This window comes from Lissotriton helveticus, chromosome 3_1, assembly GCF_964261635.1.
Source record: "Lissotriton helveticus chromosome 3_1, aLisHel1.1, whole genome shotgun sequence".
NCBI lineage: Eukaryota > Metazoa > Chordata > Amphibia > Caudata > Salamandridae > Lissotriton > Lissotriton helveticus.
In genome coordinates, this window is record NC_136061.1 from 2,100,038,066 (window position 1) to 2,100,051,474 (window position 13,409).

Genomic DNA, 13,409 nt, shown 5'->3' on the forward strand with positions numbered 1-13,409 from the left:
ATAATACTCACTATAACAGAATCATATCAACCCTATTCTAACACATATTAGGTAACAGAATCATATCAACCCTATTCTAACACATACTAGGTATATTAGATCCATTCTAATTACATTACAATAATCGTAACAAATTGCAATTACACAGACATGTAAACGTCATGAATATCCATCTTATCCAGTATACATTAACTGAAATATTTCCTGTTCTGTCAGGAACCATCATACTCTTATCCAATAGAGAGTTCACACATGTGTACTCAGGGCCAGTATACATCCTCCTAACAGTAACGTTGGTCTTTCATATTTTTCATCCAACTTACACATACATAGTATTTTGTAGTGTACACAAAAATCGCATAGATCTTCTGCAAGGTTTCACTACATCAGTAAAACGACTGTACAATATTCAACATGTTATAATAATTCTATTAGCTACATTGTTTATATTCTCATTCTCCATAACCTTCATTATTATAGATTTCCCTGCTGTCCATACAACAATTAATCCTGTCCCAGAAAAATTGATATTCATTATCAATATTCAAACCTTTCTCAACCACTCTGAGTTTCATCAGCCAGATGACTTCCCTACGTCTCAGTTTCAGTAGTCTATTACCCCCACGAGGGTCTTGTGTCACATGATCTATCCCATAGAAGCTAAACTGATGCTCATTCTTCTTTTCAAAACTCTGTATAAAATGGGAAGCTATTGGGTATCTAGTGTCCCCATTCTTCCATGCTCTGAAGTGTTCTAACATTCTATCCCGAAGTCTCCTTATCGTGCTGCCAACATATATTTGCCCACATGTACAGGCAATAATATATACCACGAAAGTTGTATCACAATTAATAAACTCTTCAATTTGATAAGTATCAGAACCATTGTAACTGAAACTTGTCACCTTCTTCCTGGCCCATCTACATGAGCTACACCGCCCACATTTATGAAATCCTTTGATTCTATTCAAAGGCCAGGGAGTCATGGTTTTCACCGGATAACTGGGACTAAGATCATTAGGTAGTGTCCTACCTTTTTTGAAGGTTATGCTCGGTCTCACACTCACATATGGCTGCAAGTCCTTATCTGCTTTAAATAAGTGCCAGTGTTTAAGGGGATTTGGAGCACCCTGCTGACACGTCACAGCTGAATTACCTCATGCATCATGGTCGATGTGGTTCAATGTTGCTCGCTTCACACACAGTTCTCACAGTTTGTTGGCCAGTGCCAGTACCAGTATTCTTTTCAAGTGTATCCCCAGACACGTGTTTCTAGATTCCTCTTTCATCAGTGGGGAAAATGTTCATAGGTCGCTGGACGTGCTGCCGCAGTTTCCTCAGGGTTAGTGCCACTCTCAGTGCGCAGGTGCTCACAGAGCTCGTCAGCTCACGGCCCACGGGAGCCATCTTAAACAGTCAAAGGGATTTGGAGCACCCTGCTGACACGTCACAGCTGAATTACCTCATGCATCATGGTCGATGTGGTTCAATGTTGCTGGCTTCACACACAGTTCTCACAGTTTGTTGGCCAGTGCCAGTACCAGTATTCTTTTCAAGTGTATCCACAGACACGTGTTTCTAGATTCCGCTTTCATCAGTGGGGAAAATGTTCATAGGTCGCTGGACGTGCTGCCGCAGTTTCCTCAGGGTTAGTGCCACTCTCAGCGCAGAGGTGCTCACAGAGCTTGTCAGATCACGGCCCACGGGAGCCATCTTAAACAGTCAAAGGGATTTGGAGCACCCTGCTGACACGTCACAGCTGAATTACCTCATGCATCATGGTCGATGTGGTTCAATGTTGCTCGCTTCACACACAGTTCTCACAGTTTGTTGGCCAGTGCCAGTACCAGTATTTTTTTCTGTTATAGTGAGTATTATTATCGAGCACATTATTGCATATTTATGGTAAACCTGTATACACCTTTACACCTCTATTCACTCACTACTCTTTTGCATTAATTTAGATACATAAATGATTTAACTGCTAACCCACAATTCTGGGTATTTGGTACCCTATCCTATTCTCTCTCCCTTACGCATGTCGCTCCTGTAATTTACAGTGATATATACGACCAATATTACTTAGACGTAGTATATTATAGTGGTATGGAACAGATAATGTTTACTCTGAAATAGCGTTATATTGTGTATTATAGAGAGACCTTAAGAATTCGTCTACACTAAGAGATATTTAAAAGTACTTATTTTGAGACTATTTTTTATAATATTGGACGATATCAGCGTATGTTTAGATGGAAAACATGAATACAAGCTGTTTATGGGTCCGATGTTTCTAGAAATATTAAGATACTTTAAGATGGAGCCCGTTTATTTCTTAATAGCGCTATATTAGGTATTATGCTGATACTACAGGAACTTGTCTTTCATGCGATATTTGAAGTGACGTATGTTGACATTGTCTTTATAAATATTGGACGATACTAGCGCATGTTTAAATGGTAAACACGAATAGAAGTCTCGTAACGACTTTTAGTACACTCTAATATGGCGCCGATGGTTTCAGAAATAAAAAGACACTCTAAGATGGCGCCCGTGCGGAACGCCGACCGGAGTAGTAAAGATATGTGCTGCCCGGAATAAGGTGAGAATGCTTGCTAGTATGTTTATATTGGACTAGAATTTGGTTATAGTATAGACTAGTGTGATTCTGTGGAAACCATAATATCCTTAATCTTTATTGTTCTAGGAGGAAACGGAACGTATTATTGGCATTGGGGTCTAGGATAACTGATACGGAAAACAAGGGTGAGTTGACCCTTGTAGAGAGCACTTTGGATGAAGGGACTGTTATGTGGATAATCATAATGAGAGATTGTACTATCATATATATATTTTTCTCTTCAGCATTTATAAAAAGGAGACGTTGAGGAAGACATAAGACCCCAAGCTGTATGGTTTTCGTAAGTGTAGGGTGAGTTATGTGGCGTGTCTAAAATTGACATATACAGGCATTGAAGATAGGGGCTTGTAAATGATATATATACCCTTTAGCATGATATTGGGAATACGGACAGAAGTTAGGAATTAGTAAAAACAGGACTACATGATGTAAGGGTGAGTGAAATTTTACTTTTATATTTCTTTTTACTCATTATAAGGAATATAGCAAAGTGGGATACTTTGCGATCTGCTGGCAGTCACAACGCTAATGGAGATGATTATTTGAAAATAGAGGAGGTGACGTAAGGCAGATTACTGACAAGTCCCCATAGATACGAGGAGGTAAAAGTATAGGAATAACATGTATTTTAAGTTGGTAACATGTATACGGTGCAGTAAGACAAACTGTTATTTACTTTCAGTTACCGGGATAGTGAAGATTATTACTTGTGATTAGATAGTGTGACGATTGGGAGAGTATTGAAAAGTTTCAACAGAAACATGAACGTAATACACAAAAGATATGTGTAAAGAGATGTGTAGTAATGAATAATTATTAAAAGTGGGGACAATGTGGAGTGGAGAACATCTTGGTGCGGAATCTAGCACACAAAAAGTGATCAGAGGAATGCTTGCAAATAGTCAAAACCACTGGCAACCACTCTAGGTAGCATTCCAGCCTATTGTCAGCTAGTATAACATAACGGATACAGTTAGTGTTGTTAAGGACTTCTTATTATTTGCCAGAGTTAAGGCATTGAGAGAATGGAGCTAATTTGATGATTTTGTTTTAGGTTTCGAAAAACGAATGGATTCTGATGAGCCCGATGTGAAAGAGTGAACCATGGATTTATAGGTGATTTCTCAGTGTATTACATGGAACCGGGCATGTTATTATTGTCGCACTCTCAATTCCACTCTGGCATATGGCTATACTTGATTCACAACTCGAGGGTGCAATGTGAATTGGTAATGGTACTATTTACTTTCCGCCCTCTTCTGCACTAAGACTTATAAACTTGCAGACTCTAATACACATTTTCTGGGTGTGTTGTATTTTCACACTACTAACCACTAGCCATACGTTCATGGGAACTGTTTACTTGGTTACAGCCCTGAGGAAGTCAAAGTGTTGTAATACTGCACGACGAAACACGTGTTGGCTGATGTAACTAGTGCCCATGGTGTATCTTCTGAAGAACATGAAAATAAAGACAGAAGAACCTTAAATTGGAGAAGAGCTGGATTTCTTTATATTTAAATAAGGACAGTGACATTTGCCAATTGATTTGTTTTATTAGTAATAATGGTCTGATATTGGAGTGCTCGGAGGGTTTTGGTTGAACTTTATTCTGCTTATGCAGTTATTTGTGGGTGTTGGATACACGCCCACCTTCCTTGGAGCACCACAGGTGATAAAACGACAACAGATATACCCTGAAATTATACTGTTGTGCGCCCGTTAATCTGTTAAGTGTCCTTTTGCCAGTGGGCTTTGAGGTATACCTTTGATTTTGTGGTGCAGCGAGCAAGATACCCACATCTGGACATACCCTTGTCCACTTAGTATTGTATATCTAGCACACAAAAAGTGATCAGAGGAATGCTTGCAAATAGTCAAAACCACTGGCAACCACTCTAGGTAGCATTCCAGCCTATTGTTATTACCCTACTTTTTCATGCTCAACAAAGACTAAACCTGCACCTCTTTGAAGCAGTCCAATCTGAACTCCCAGCTGAGACCCCCTTCAAAAGGGAGCAGAAGCAACCCTAGACTGGTTTTGGCCTTATTAGGCCTTGTCAATGAGATATAACCTTGATCCTGTGGCACAGCGAGCAAGAGACCCATGTCTCGGCATACCCTTGGCCACTGAGAGTGTTGCGTCAAACACAGAAAACGGGATGGGGGAATGCTTCCAAATAGTCAAACCCACTGGTAATACCTCGGGGTAGCATTCAACCCAGTGTTTTTCACTCACTGCGTCACTGTAGACGGGGGCCTGCCTTATGCAAATCTGTACTGATCCTGTTCCTCCTGGAAAAAGTTCATTCGAATTGCCAGATGAGACAACGATCAAAAGGAAACACAAGGAACCCCAGATTGGTTTTGCTTTATTAGTCCCCAAAAGTGGTTTGTAGCTTACTTCGTATGGCACGGTGAACAAGTTCTGTAAATACTTGGGGATGTAACTTGGCCCAGAAGGTGCTGAGACCTTCTTGTTTTGTATTCTTCTGATTTTCAAATGGCCTATTTATTTATCTGCGAATCAAAAATAATCTTTCTTTTTCTTTTGAGCGTTTTCTCTTATGTCTAATCCAAATCCAGATCTCTAAGGTCATCTCTGGCGGAGTAAACCATGACATGACTGCTTGTCATTATTTCCCTGAGCGTCAAGTGCCTAAAGGGAATATCTGGGCTATCCAATATGAAGTGCACCAGCATAGTGGCCTTAGGGCAGCAGTAGTACACAGTATTTCCACATGTGGCCGTGACGTTTGGCTGTCCCTGTGGAGAAGAAAAGGGCTCATAAATGGTTGTGTAAATAGGAGTATTAATTGGTTATTTAATGCATGGTTGAATAAGCAGTCTAGTCACCTTTTGTCACTGCTTTATTTGTACAGGGGCTGTCCCCACTTGATCTAGGTTTGCCCTGCATGCTTGCTGATAATCGAGTGATTCTTAGTGTGTGATGGTAGCTTGCACTTCTATTGATGTGCTATAGCTTTTCTCGGTGCGAGGGGAAGGATCCATGCTGCTAACGCGTTGTAGATGTCCTGTGTGTGAGTGTAGATTGCACTGCTGATGCCTGTCTCATTTATATGTTCTGTGTGTAAGGGACGCTTTTACTGCTGTTGCCCAGCTGTTGAGAATGTTCTGTTGATGTTGGTGAATCTTAAAAAGACCTCTCTATATAAAAAATGTTTAAACTAGAGGTTTTGATAAGGCATGCTAAGTTTCCAGAACAAATGAAACTCGAAATGTATTCATTTTCCCGATGAGATGACATTTTACCATTGTATACATCACAGTTAACATTCTCTGTCTTTAACTTAGCTACATTTTCCTCTAGCATCCCTTTATATTTGCTTTTCTCCGAACAGTGCTAAATCGGCCTGCCACATTTGTTGCTTAATTATTTGTAATTCACCCGATGAAGTTTCATTCTATGTATCTGTTTTGTAGCCACATCATGTTCTTTTTTCATTTTCCTTTGTCTACTTTCCAATTTGTGTAACTGTATAATGTTTTCTTGCTTATTTTTAGGCGCTAACAAGGTAATTTTCCCCAAACGAAAGCTTTACTGTGAACAAAAGAAGTCGAACTGATCAAAGAGTATCAATACAACAGAATAAATGAAACTAGGTGAAGCAATAGGGAAATGTAGAAAAATGAATACATATGAGTCAATACAGGCCATGAGAGCAGGGCCAAGGGAACAGGAACTAACCAATGATAACTAATGCGATAAGGAGGAATGGAGCTGTTTGAACAATGGGTGTCTGTCCTAACCACTGAACTATGATCAGGTCTACAGGAATTGCATGATTCTGTGGCTGCAGAGTTTTCTTTGTAATTATGAATTTGCTGAACCTGCTCTGCTCTTTGCCGCACAGTTTGTATATTTCAACAAAAATATTTACTAAATCAAATGTAATTACGAATGCTTTGCAGTAGGTGCAAGGTATCAAAATGTTTTGCAAAAACCATTATGTGTCATCTTTCGCTCGTTAATTTTTTTATTCTGGCAAGAAGAGTTGATCATTTTCCTCAGATGACTTTAATATGACACTTAATAGCCTGGGAAATGTTCTTTCTCTAGACCAGAACACAAAAAAACTCTGCATATTAAATGGATTTAAAAAAAAAAATTGGAAAAAAGGATTCCGTCTATGTAATGACTACTTTGCTATCATAACTATACAACTTCTTGCTTATACCCGACTGTTCCAAGAACAGCAGTTTTGTAAGATAGCACTCAGAATTTAAAAGAATTTCAAGCTATTTATATCTCAAAGAGTTGAAGTCTTCCATTTTAAAGTGCCTCTCAATGAGTAATTTACAGTACAAAAAAGGCCCTCTGATGTGAACACAGAATACATATGGAAATGAAGGTGCTTTTTAAAATGTAGTGGGGTGTGCAGAACAATCATACTTTTTCTTGTTGCAAGCAATGTTTTACATGAACGCTTTGTTTGTGCTGCATTTACACAGACTATTTTGCTTTAGGAGGTAGAATGGGCAGTGTTCAGAAAATTGAATTCATGCAAACAAAATCATCAATTGTTAATTAATATTATACTTTATGTGATCTGGTGAATGTGCAATTTTCTTTATTAAGAATTGTTTGTCTTCCCAGTAGCTTCGGTATCCTCTGTGTGGCCGAGCAGTAAACTGTCAATTCACATGTTATGCAGCATATTTTACCTTTTCCTGCAACACAATTTAGTTAACCCTGACGTGTAATTTGGGCCTCATTTGCCACATAATTGCAGGGTATCTTAATACATTCCCAAAAAAATAGGAGCTGTACAAACTAATATATGACAACCCAATAAGTCAGAATTATATTGTATTTAGTGTAACCATGGTCAGTTTATAGGGGCGAAATAGAGCAATGCCAAACGGTTCGGGCCAGTACATGAGATGCATAAGTGCTGCACCAAGCAAAGGTGATGGCTACAAAAGGTACAGAGGAAGATACAACATGCTGTACTATTCAGTAAAAGAATAAAGCCGTGAGCAATAAATTCCCATGGTAAGAGTAAAGTGAGCGTCACAAAGTAACATGGAGAACAAATTGACGTAAACTAGATCAACCAACGAGCACTAATGCAGAAAAAGGCAAAATACTGACCTACACTAACAATAACAGCACTAATAATTAGGACAAATATATTAAGAGGAAAGTAGCCTACGTATACCGATGTGGACATGAACAACAGGTCAAATGATTTCAAATTCAGTTATGGACAATACTCACGCTACATTTCAAGATAAGAGCACAGAAAAGAGTTTTATGAAATGTGGGAGGTGAAAACATGTGCATCACGCCGATTCGTCTAGTGATGTGTTCAATGAAATACCATCTACATTTGTGTCATTAGCTAGCCACAGCACTACCACCAGGAACAATTAATAACTATGACATATGGTGAAATAATTTTCAAATGATTATCATGAGCTAGGGATCAGTTAGTTGCTCCATTGTGTGTGCAAATGACCCCCCCCCCCCACTTTGTACATACGTGTGCTGCACACTTTCTATGGTCAGGTCATTCAGTTGCAGCTCTCCCGCTGCCAAGTTGTCAGTTTCTTCCAGCAGTGTTGTGTCAAAGGTCACCACAGGTGGAGGGTCTACCGAAGACCTGTAAGAGAGGCATTAACTGACTTAGCAGACACTCTAAGTGACAGGAGTTATTGACAAATGAATAGCTGAAGACCAGAACTCAGCTGACTGGTACAGTACATTGACATTGGCTACTCTTGAAGGAAACACTAAACAGGCTAGCAGTAGAGCTTGGCACTGTAGAAGATGCCAGCCAGCAGTGGAGAAGGACTTGCCTTCATTCCATTGACCTCTTACCCTCTTGGAATTCCATTGTTTCGTCTTCCCTTCTGCACACCGCCCCTCATTGCCATGTCATGATGGCAAGATTGAGGTAGCCTACAGCGAGAGGTGTGTGCTGAATCTCTAAAGAATTTCGAGCTTGCTCTGTACTGTGTATTTTTTATTCTTTACTCGGTTATGTAATTAACTGTAAAATTAGATATGTCGTTGGTGTCCTACTCTATTGATGCATTTTTGACTTTGTAAAGCCTATTTTCTTTATGTAAACTCATTCATTCATTCACTCACTTTCTCTCTGTGGTCTGAACCTGACTAGACCTGGACCTGAACTAAATCAATAGACAAATATGATCTTGGGCCGGGTTTATCCATTTCACAATGTAGTTGTCAATGGAAGCCTCATGGAATATGTTACCGATCCATGCAAATGAAAACAAGTAATGGTGGCTTGTTGTGGCTGGGATGTCTACCATGTATGTTGGAATTCAATAGATATTTTAGATGTGCAATAATTATGCTGGTTCAATTGCATGCAGTGACCTCAAAACCTAATAAAGCGTTTTGGTTAAAAAAACAGATGTAGTTGCAGTTAGTGGTCTCACATTCCCTCGGACTGAGTTTGGTATTCTGTAAGTAAAATCCATGCCTATCCATGTTTGCTGTTAAGATATGATGACAGACATTATATACTGTCTCTTCAAACAAAATTAGCCCTTCCCTTATGGACGGCAACTATACCAAGAAGAGGGAGTAATTATACTTTAAACAACACTTTTATACCTTTTAACAATATTTATAAAAACAAAAAAACTCTTGACTGGGTTTACATCCGAAGAACGCCATTGGACCTTTAAGTTAAAAACTAACCAAGACTATGGTCTCTCATACAAAGACTCTTGTTGCTACCTCTTCTACAAGGCAGCACCACGAAATCAGATGGACATAGGCGGAACCTATGACTCGTATGCTCAATCCGCCTACTCCCACCCATGACAGTAATCCCAAGCGTAGACAGAGCCCATTGGATGACATTCCATTTAGGTATACGTTATACATTCTGGGCAAAAAACTGGTGGGTTTAAGAACACTTGTGAGTCTTCAACTTTAGTTATTGAAAAGAGGAGGTTGTTGAGTGACTATGTTCAGTTGTTTTGATTAGTCAGTGAAGCTGGTCGCATTGAAGCAAACACACAGAGGATCAAACAGAGACAATGCTTCTGAAATGGCATCTCCCAGGAGATACTCTAAGTCACTTTGAAAGGTAGAGTAAAAGCAAAGGCAGAGTAATGAGAATGACCACCGACAGTTGCAGAAGATGAGCCTTGGGCAGTGATGCAATCCCGGTCGGTGGGGTAAGACACGTAGAAGTAAGCTAAGACCGCTAATAAGTGACCTAGATATCCCACCCAAGTACACACTAAGTCATCCTTTAGTTCGTATTGGGCTGTGACAACTCTTTCCTTGGCCTGAGTCTTCTCTTGACTATGATTTTAATAAAATAATGGTGAGCGTCCAAACTCTAGGCCAAAAAGGCAGATGTGCCCGTCACAGTGTAGTATCTGAACTGTAAATTGGATCACACCTTAGATGATGAGCCTATGGGTGCTGCTATTAATTCAGATATGCAATTAATCCATAGTTCACATTGTGCCCTTCATCCTCCCATCCTCTTTCCCTCCTTTATTACCTGTCTACTTCCAAGCTCCTTCCCACCTCCCCAGAATCTTTCCCCTTACCTGCTTTTCCCCTTATGTATTTGTGCTTATTTTTATCTCGACCTTACAAGTAACTATGTTGTTATGCGCTAATAACAGTGTAACCTTTATGACGATGTAACCTGTAACTATGATCTGATGCTCATGTAAAGCGCTCCGATACCTCCGGGTCTAGCCAGTGGTATATAAAACCTTCAAAATAAATAAAATAAATACATATCTAATTCCTCAGAAACAACATATGTAGAGATTTTTGGGTGGATGATAAGGAATAAAGGACTGGGAGGGGCACATTTCAAGGTCTGTTTTTGTTTTCGGTGCATAGCACCTTAATCGCATATCCAATTAAAACCTGCTCTCGGCCCCTCCCTCCATGTCTCCGATTGACCACACTTGCCTGGGATACTGCCACGTCTGAGGCATGTGTACCGCTTATCACGTCATGCACAGCCAGCCTCGTGTGCACTCAACCTTCCCCAGCTCCTTCCAGAATTAAGTGAGGTCATGGAAGCTTTGTCCCACCCCACACTGTGATGAGTTAGGAAATGGGTGGAATGCAGTGATACACAGTGCACCCTTGCTGATTGACAAACAGCCTTGGAAACCCAATGCTTATGCTTGAAGAGCCCAGACTGTTTTCAGTCAGCGAGGCTGCAGTGCATCATCAGAGGCATGACCTTACAGTGTTGTAGGCCTCTAGGGGCCAGGGCTGAAATCAGGTAAGCCCTATAAATCCTGTGACAACCGCAACATGAGCTCTAGTACATGTGCCTACTGAAAGGGCCTGGTTTTGCGTGACCCTTGTGTGGCGTGAGGGTCACACTCTCTGAAGGGTTAATGAACTAAACATTCGTAAAAAAAAATACGAGATATCAATTGAGGCAGAAATTGTAGCAGGGGCAGAGCCCTTCCGCCCTAATCAAGAAGCCGCCCCTGCTGCATAGCTGTTTACTGTAATATGCTGTAATTGTAAGGAGCAAGTGTTTACTCTAAAGCAAAACACTTTAACATCAGTTCTTCTCCGCCCAGACTTTGTACTGTATCAGCTTTTAGTGCAGAATGGGATGCAGCAGCATCACAGCAGTCTGAAGATCTTCTGGCAGTGTCCTGCACAATATTCTGGGGCTAGAGACCTCTCCCAACAAGAGGTCAATTGGGAGTCCTTTTATGCTATAACTTATGTGAGATTGGAATCTCTGACATAACCTTAGGAATGTCTTACATAATCTATGTGCATCCATAGGTTAGTCTTCGATGCATGCTTATAAACAATTAAGGTAAAAACATGTCAATTCAGACTACACTCTTTATGTAATTATAATTATGATCTCACCTTAAGTTAGAGATGTCAAGGCACTTGTTCCAGAATGATATTACATCAGATGTCTTATCGAGGTCATTGCCTGAGAATCAGATGTCTTATCGATGTCATTGTCTGACTGACTTGACTCTTTCATATGTTCTTGGAAACATAAGGACCGACAACATCTGTATCAAAGGCAGACAATTCGATGATTTTGCAAAAATAGAGAAAATGGGGACTCGGCTTGCGCAGAGAGCAGGTAGCCTTAGGATCTATATGCCACTCTCCAACATTGGTCTATTAATAAAACATCCTAAAACATATATTTTTCAGCAGTAATCAGTCTCTGAGTTTTATAGCTATTCCACAAGTGTATCTGTTGTTCTGTGCCTGGGCACACTCTTTAGTAGCTGTTCATACTTTACAAATATAAGAAAAAAAGGCCATGTTTTAGGTCTTGTCAGTTCAACCTTGACCAAAGGGTTGCTGGAGTTGTATGAGAACATCCACCACAACCCCGGGATGGCTAATCTTGTCTGGAAGCTAAATAAAGAACACAACAGGGCCCATGACGGGAAATGTGTGTATGCTTACATTTGTGTTCTGTGACCTCCTGACTTGGTGCCCCTCCTCACAACCCATTAGTGTCTGTGCAAATAATCTTCCTCATGTACTAGCCCTGGAAATGCACGCCATCCTTTTTTGTATTTGCTGTCTATTAGAGCTGGCTTTTCCAGCGGGTTTATCTCCAGACGTTTTGATTTTGTGTTTCCGTTTTTTTGACCCTGCTTTTGTTGGTTTTATTACTCTGGGCACTTTACCACTGCTATTCAGTGTTAAAGTGCATATGCTCTCCATGTAAAATGTAATTATCGATTGGACTTACTACTAAGCCCTAGTACATTGCACTTTGTGTGCCCAGGGCCTGTAAGTCAATTGCTGCTAGTGGGACTGCAGCACTGATTGTGCCACCCACTCAAGCAGCCTTTTAAAAGTATCTCATACCTTCCACTGCAGTGTCTGCATGCAGGTCCCACTGCCATTTCAACCTGGCAAGTGCACTCACTTGGCAGGCCTTAACCTTCCCTTTTTTTGTACCTGTAAGACACCCTAAGGTATGCCCAATGCACCCCTGTGGGCAGGGTGCAGTGCATGTGAAAGGTGAGACATGTAGTGGTGTGTGTGACATGTCCTGATAGTGAAATACAGTGCATTTTGTTTTTCACTATGGAAAGGCTATCTGTCCCATTCGATATTATGGGATTTTATTTATAACATCTTATATAAGTTAACTTTGCATTGGGACCAGTTAGGAAGATGGAGGTTAGTATGCCTGAACTCAAGAAAATAAAAATGCATCTTTTAGTAAAGATGATTTTTATGTTGTGTGTTTGAAAATACCACTTTTAGAAAGTGGGCATGTTCTTGCTTAGCCATCCTGTGTGCCTCTGCTGGTTTGTGGATTGACTATCTGGCTTTGGAGTGACAGGGGCTGGGGATGTGCATTCTCTCAGACAGCCACTGGTGGGGGGTTGATGTGTGTTCTACTGTTCCTGAATGAGTCAGGGCAGGGCTGAATAGACGTGGGCTGTATTTAGAGTAGTGGGAGTAGAGTTCCCTGCACCTGAATAGGCCTGGTCTGCCTTACATAATTCTGTCTACACCTCCTGCCAGTAAGCTGGGCCTGAGAGGACAAAACTAGTTTGGACTGAGCACAGAGCCTCTCTGCCACAAGAGAACAAAGAGAAATTGAGTATAAATATTTGGGCCCAGACCCCAGAACTTTAGAATACTTCTGGACTCAAGAGGAACCTCTGCTAAGGAGAAGAGCTGGGAAAACTGAAGGAGAAGTACTGCCCCTTTGCTGTGTGCTTTTGGGGTTGGGCTGCAGTGGCTGTTTCTGACAGGAAGATGAAAAAG

General features: G+C 40.6%; 1 protein-coding gene across 4 annotated transcripts in view; it reads right to left on the reverse strand.

The window, feature by feature from the left end:
- FES (FES proto-oncogene, tyrosine kinase) overlaps positions 1 to 13,409 on the reverse strand; it is a 498,639-nt gene that overhangs the window by 258,714 nt on the left and 226,516 nt on the right. For all 4 annotated transcript variants that reach the window (XM_078683274.1, XM_078683270.1, XM_078683273.1 and 1 more), the window contains exon 8: positions 8,149 to 8,268. In XM_078683274.1, coding sequence (XP_078539400.1) covers positions 8,149 to 8,268 — 120 coding nt within the window. The remainder of the gene's footprint in view (positions 1 to 8,148; positions 8,269 to 13,409) is intronic.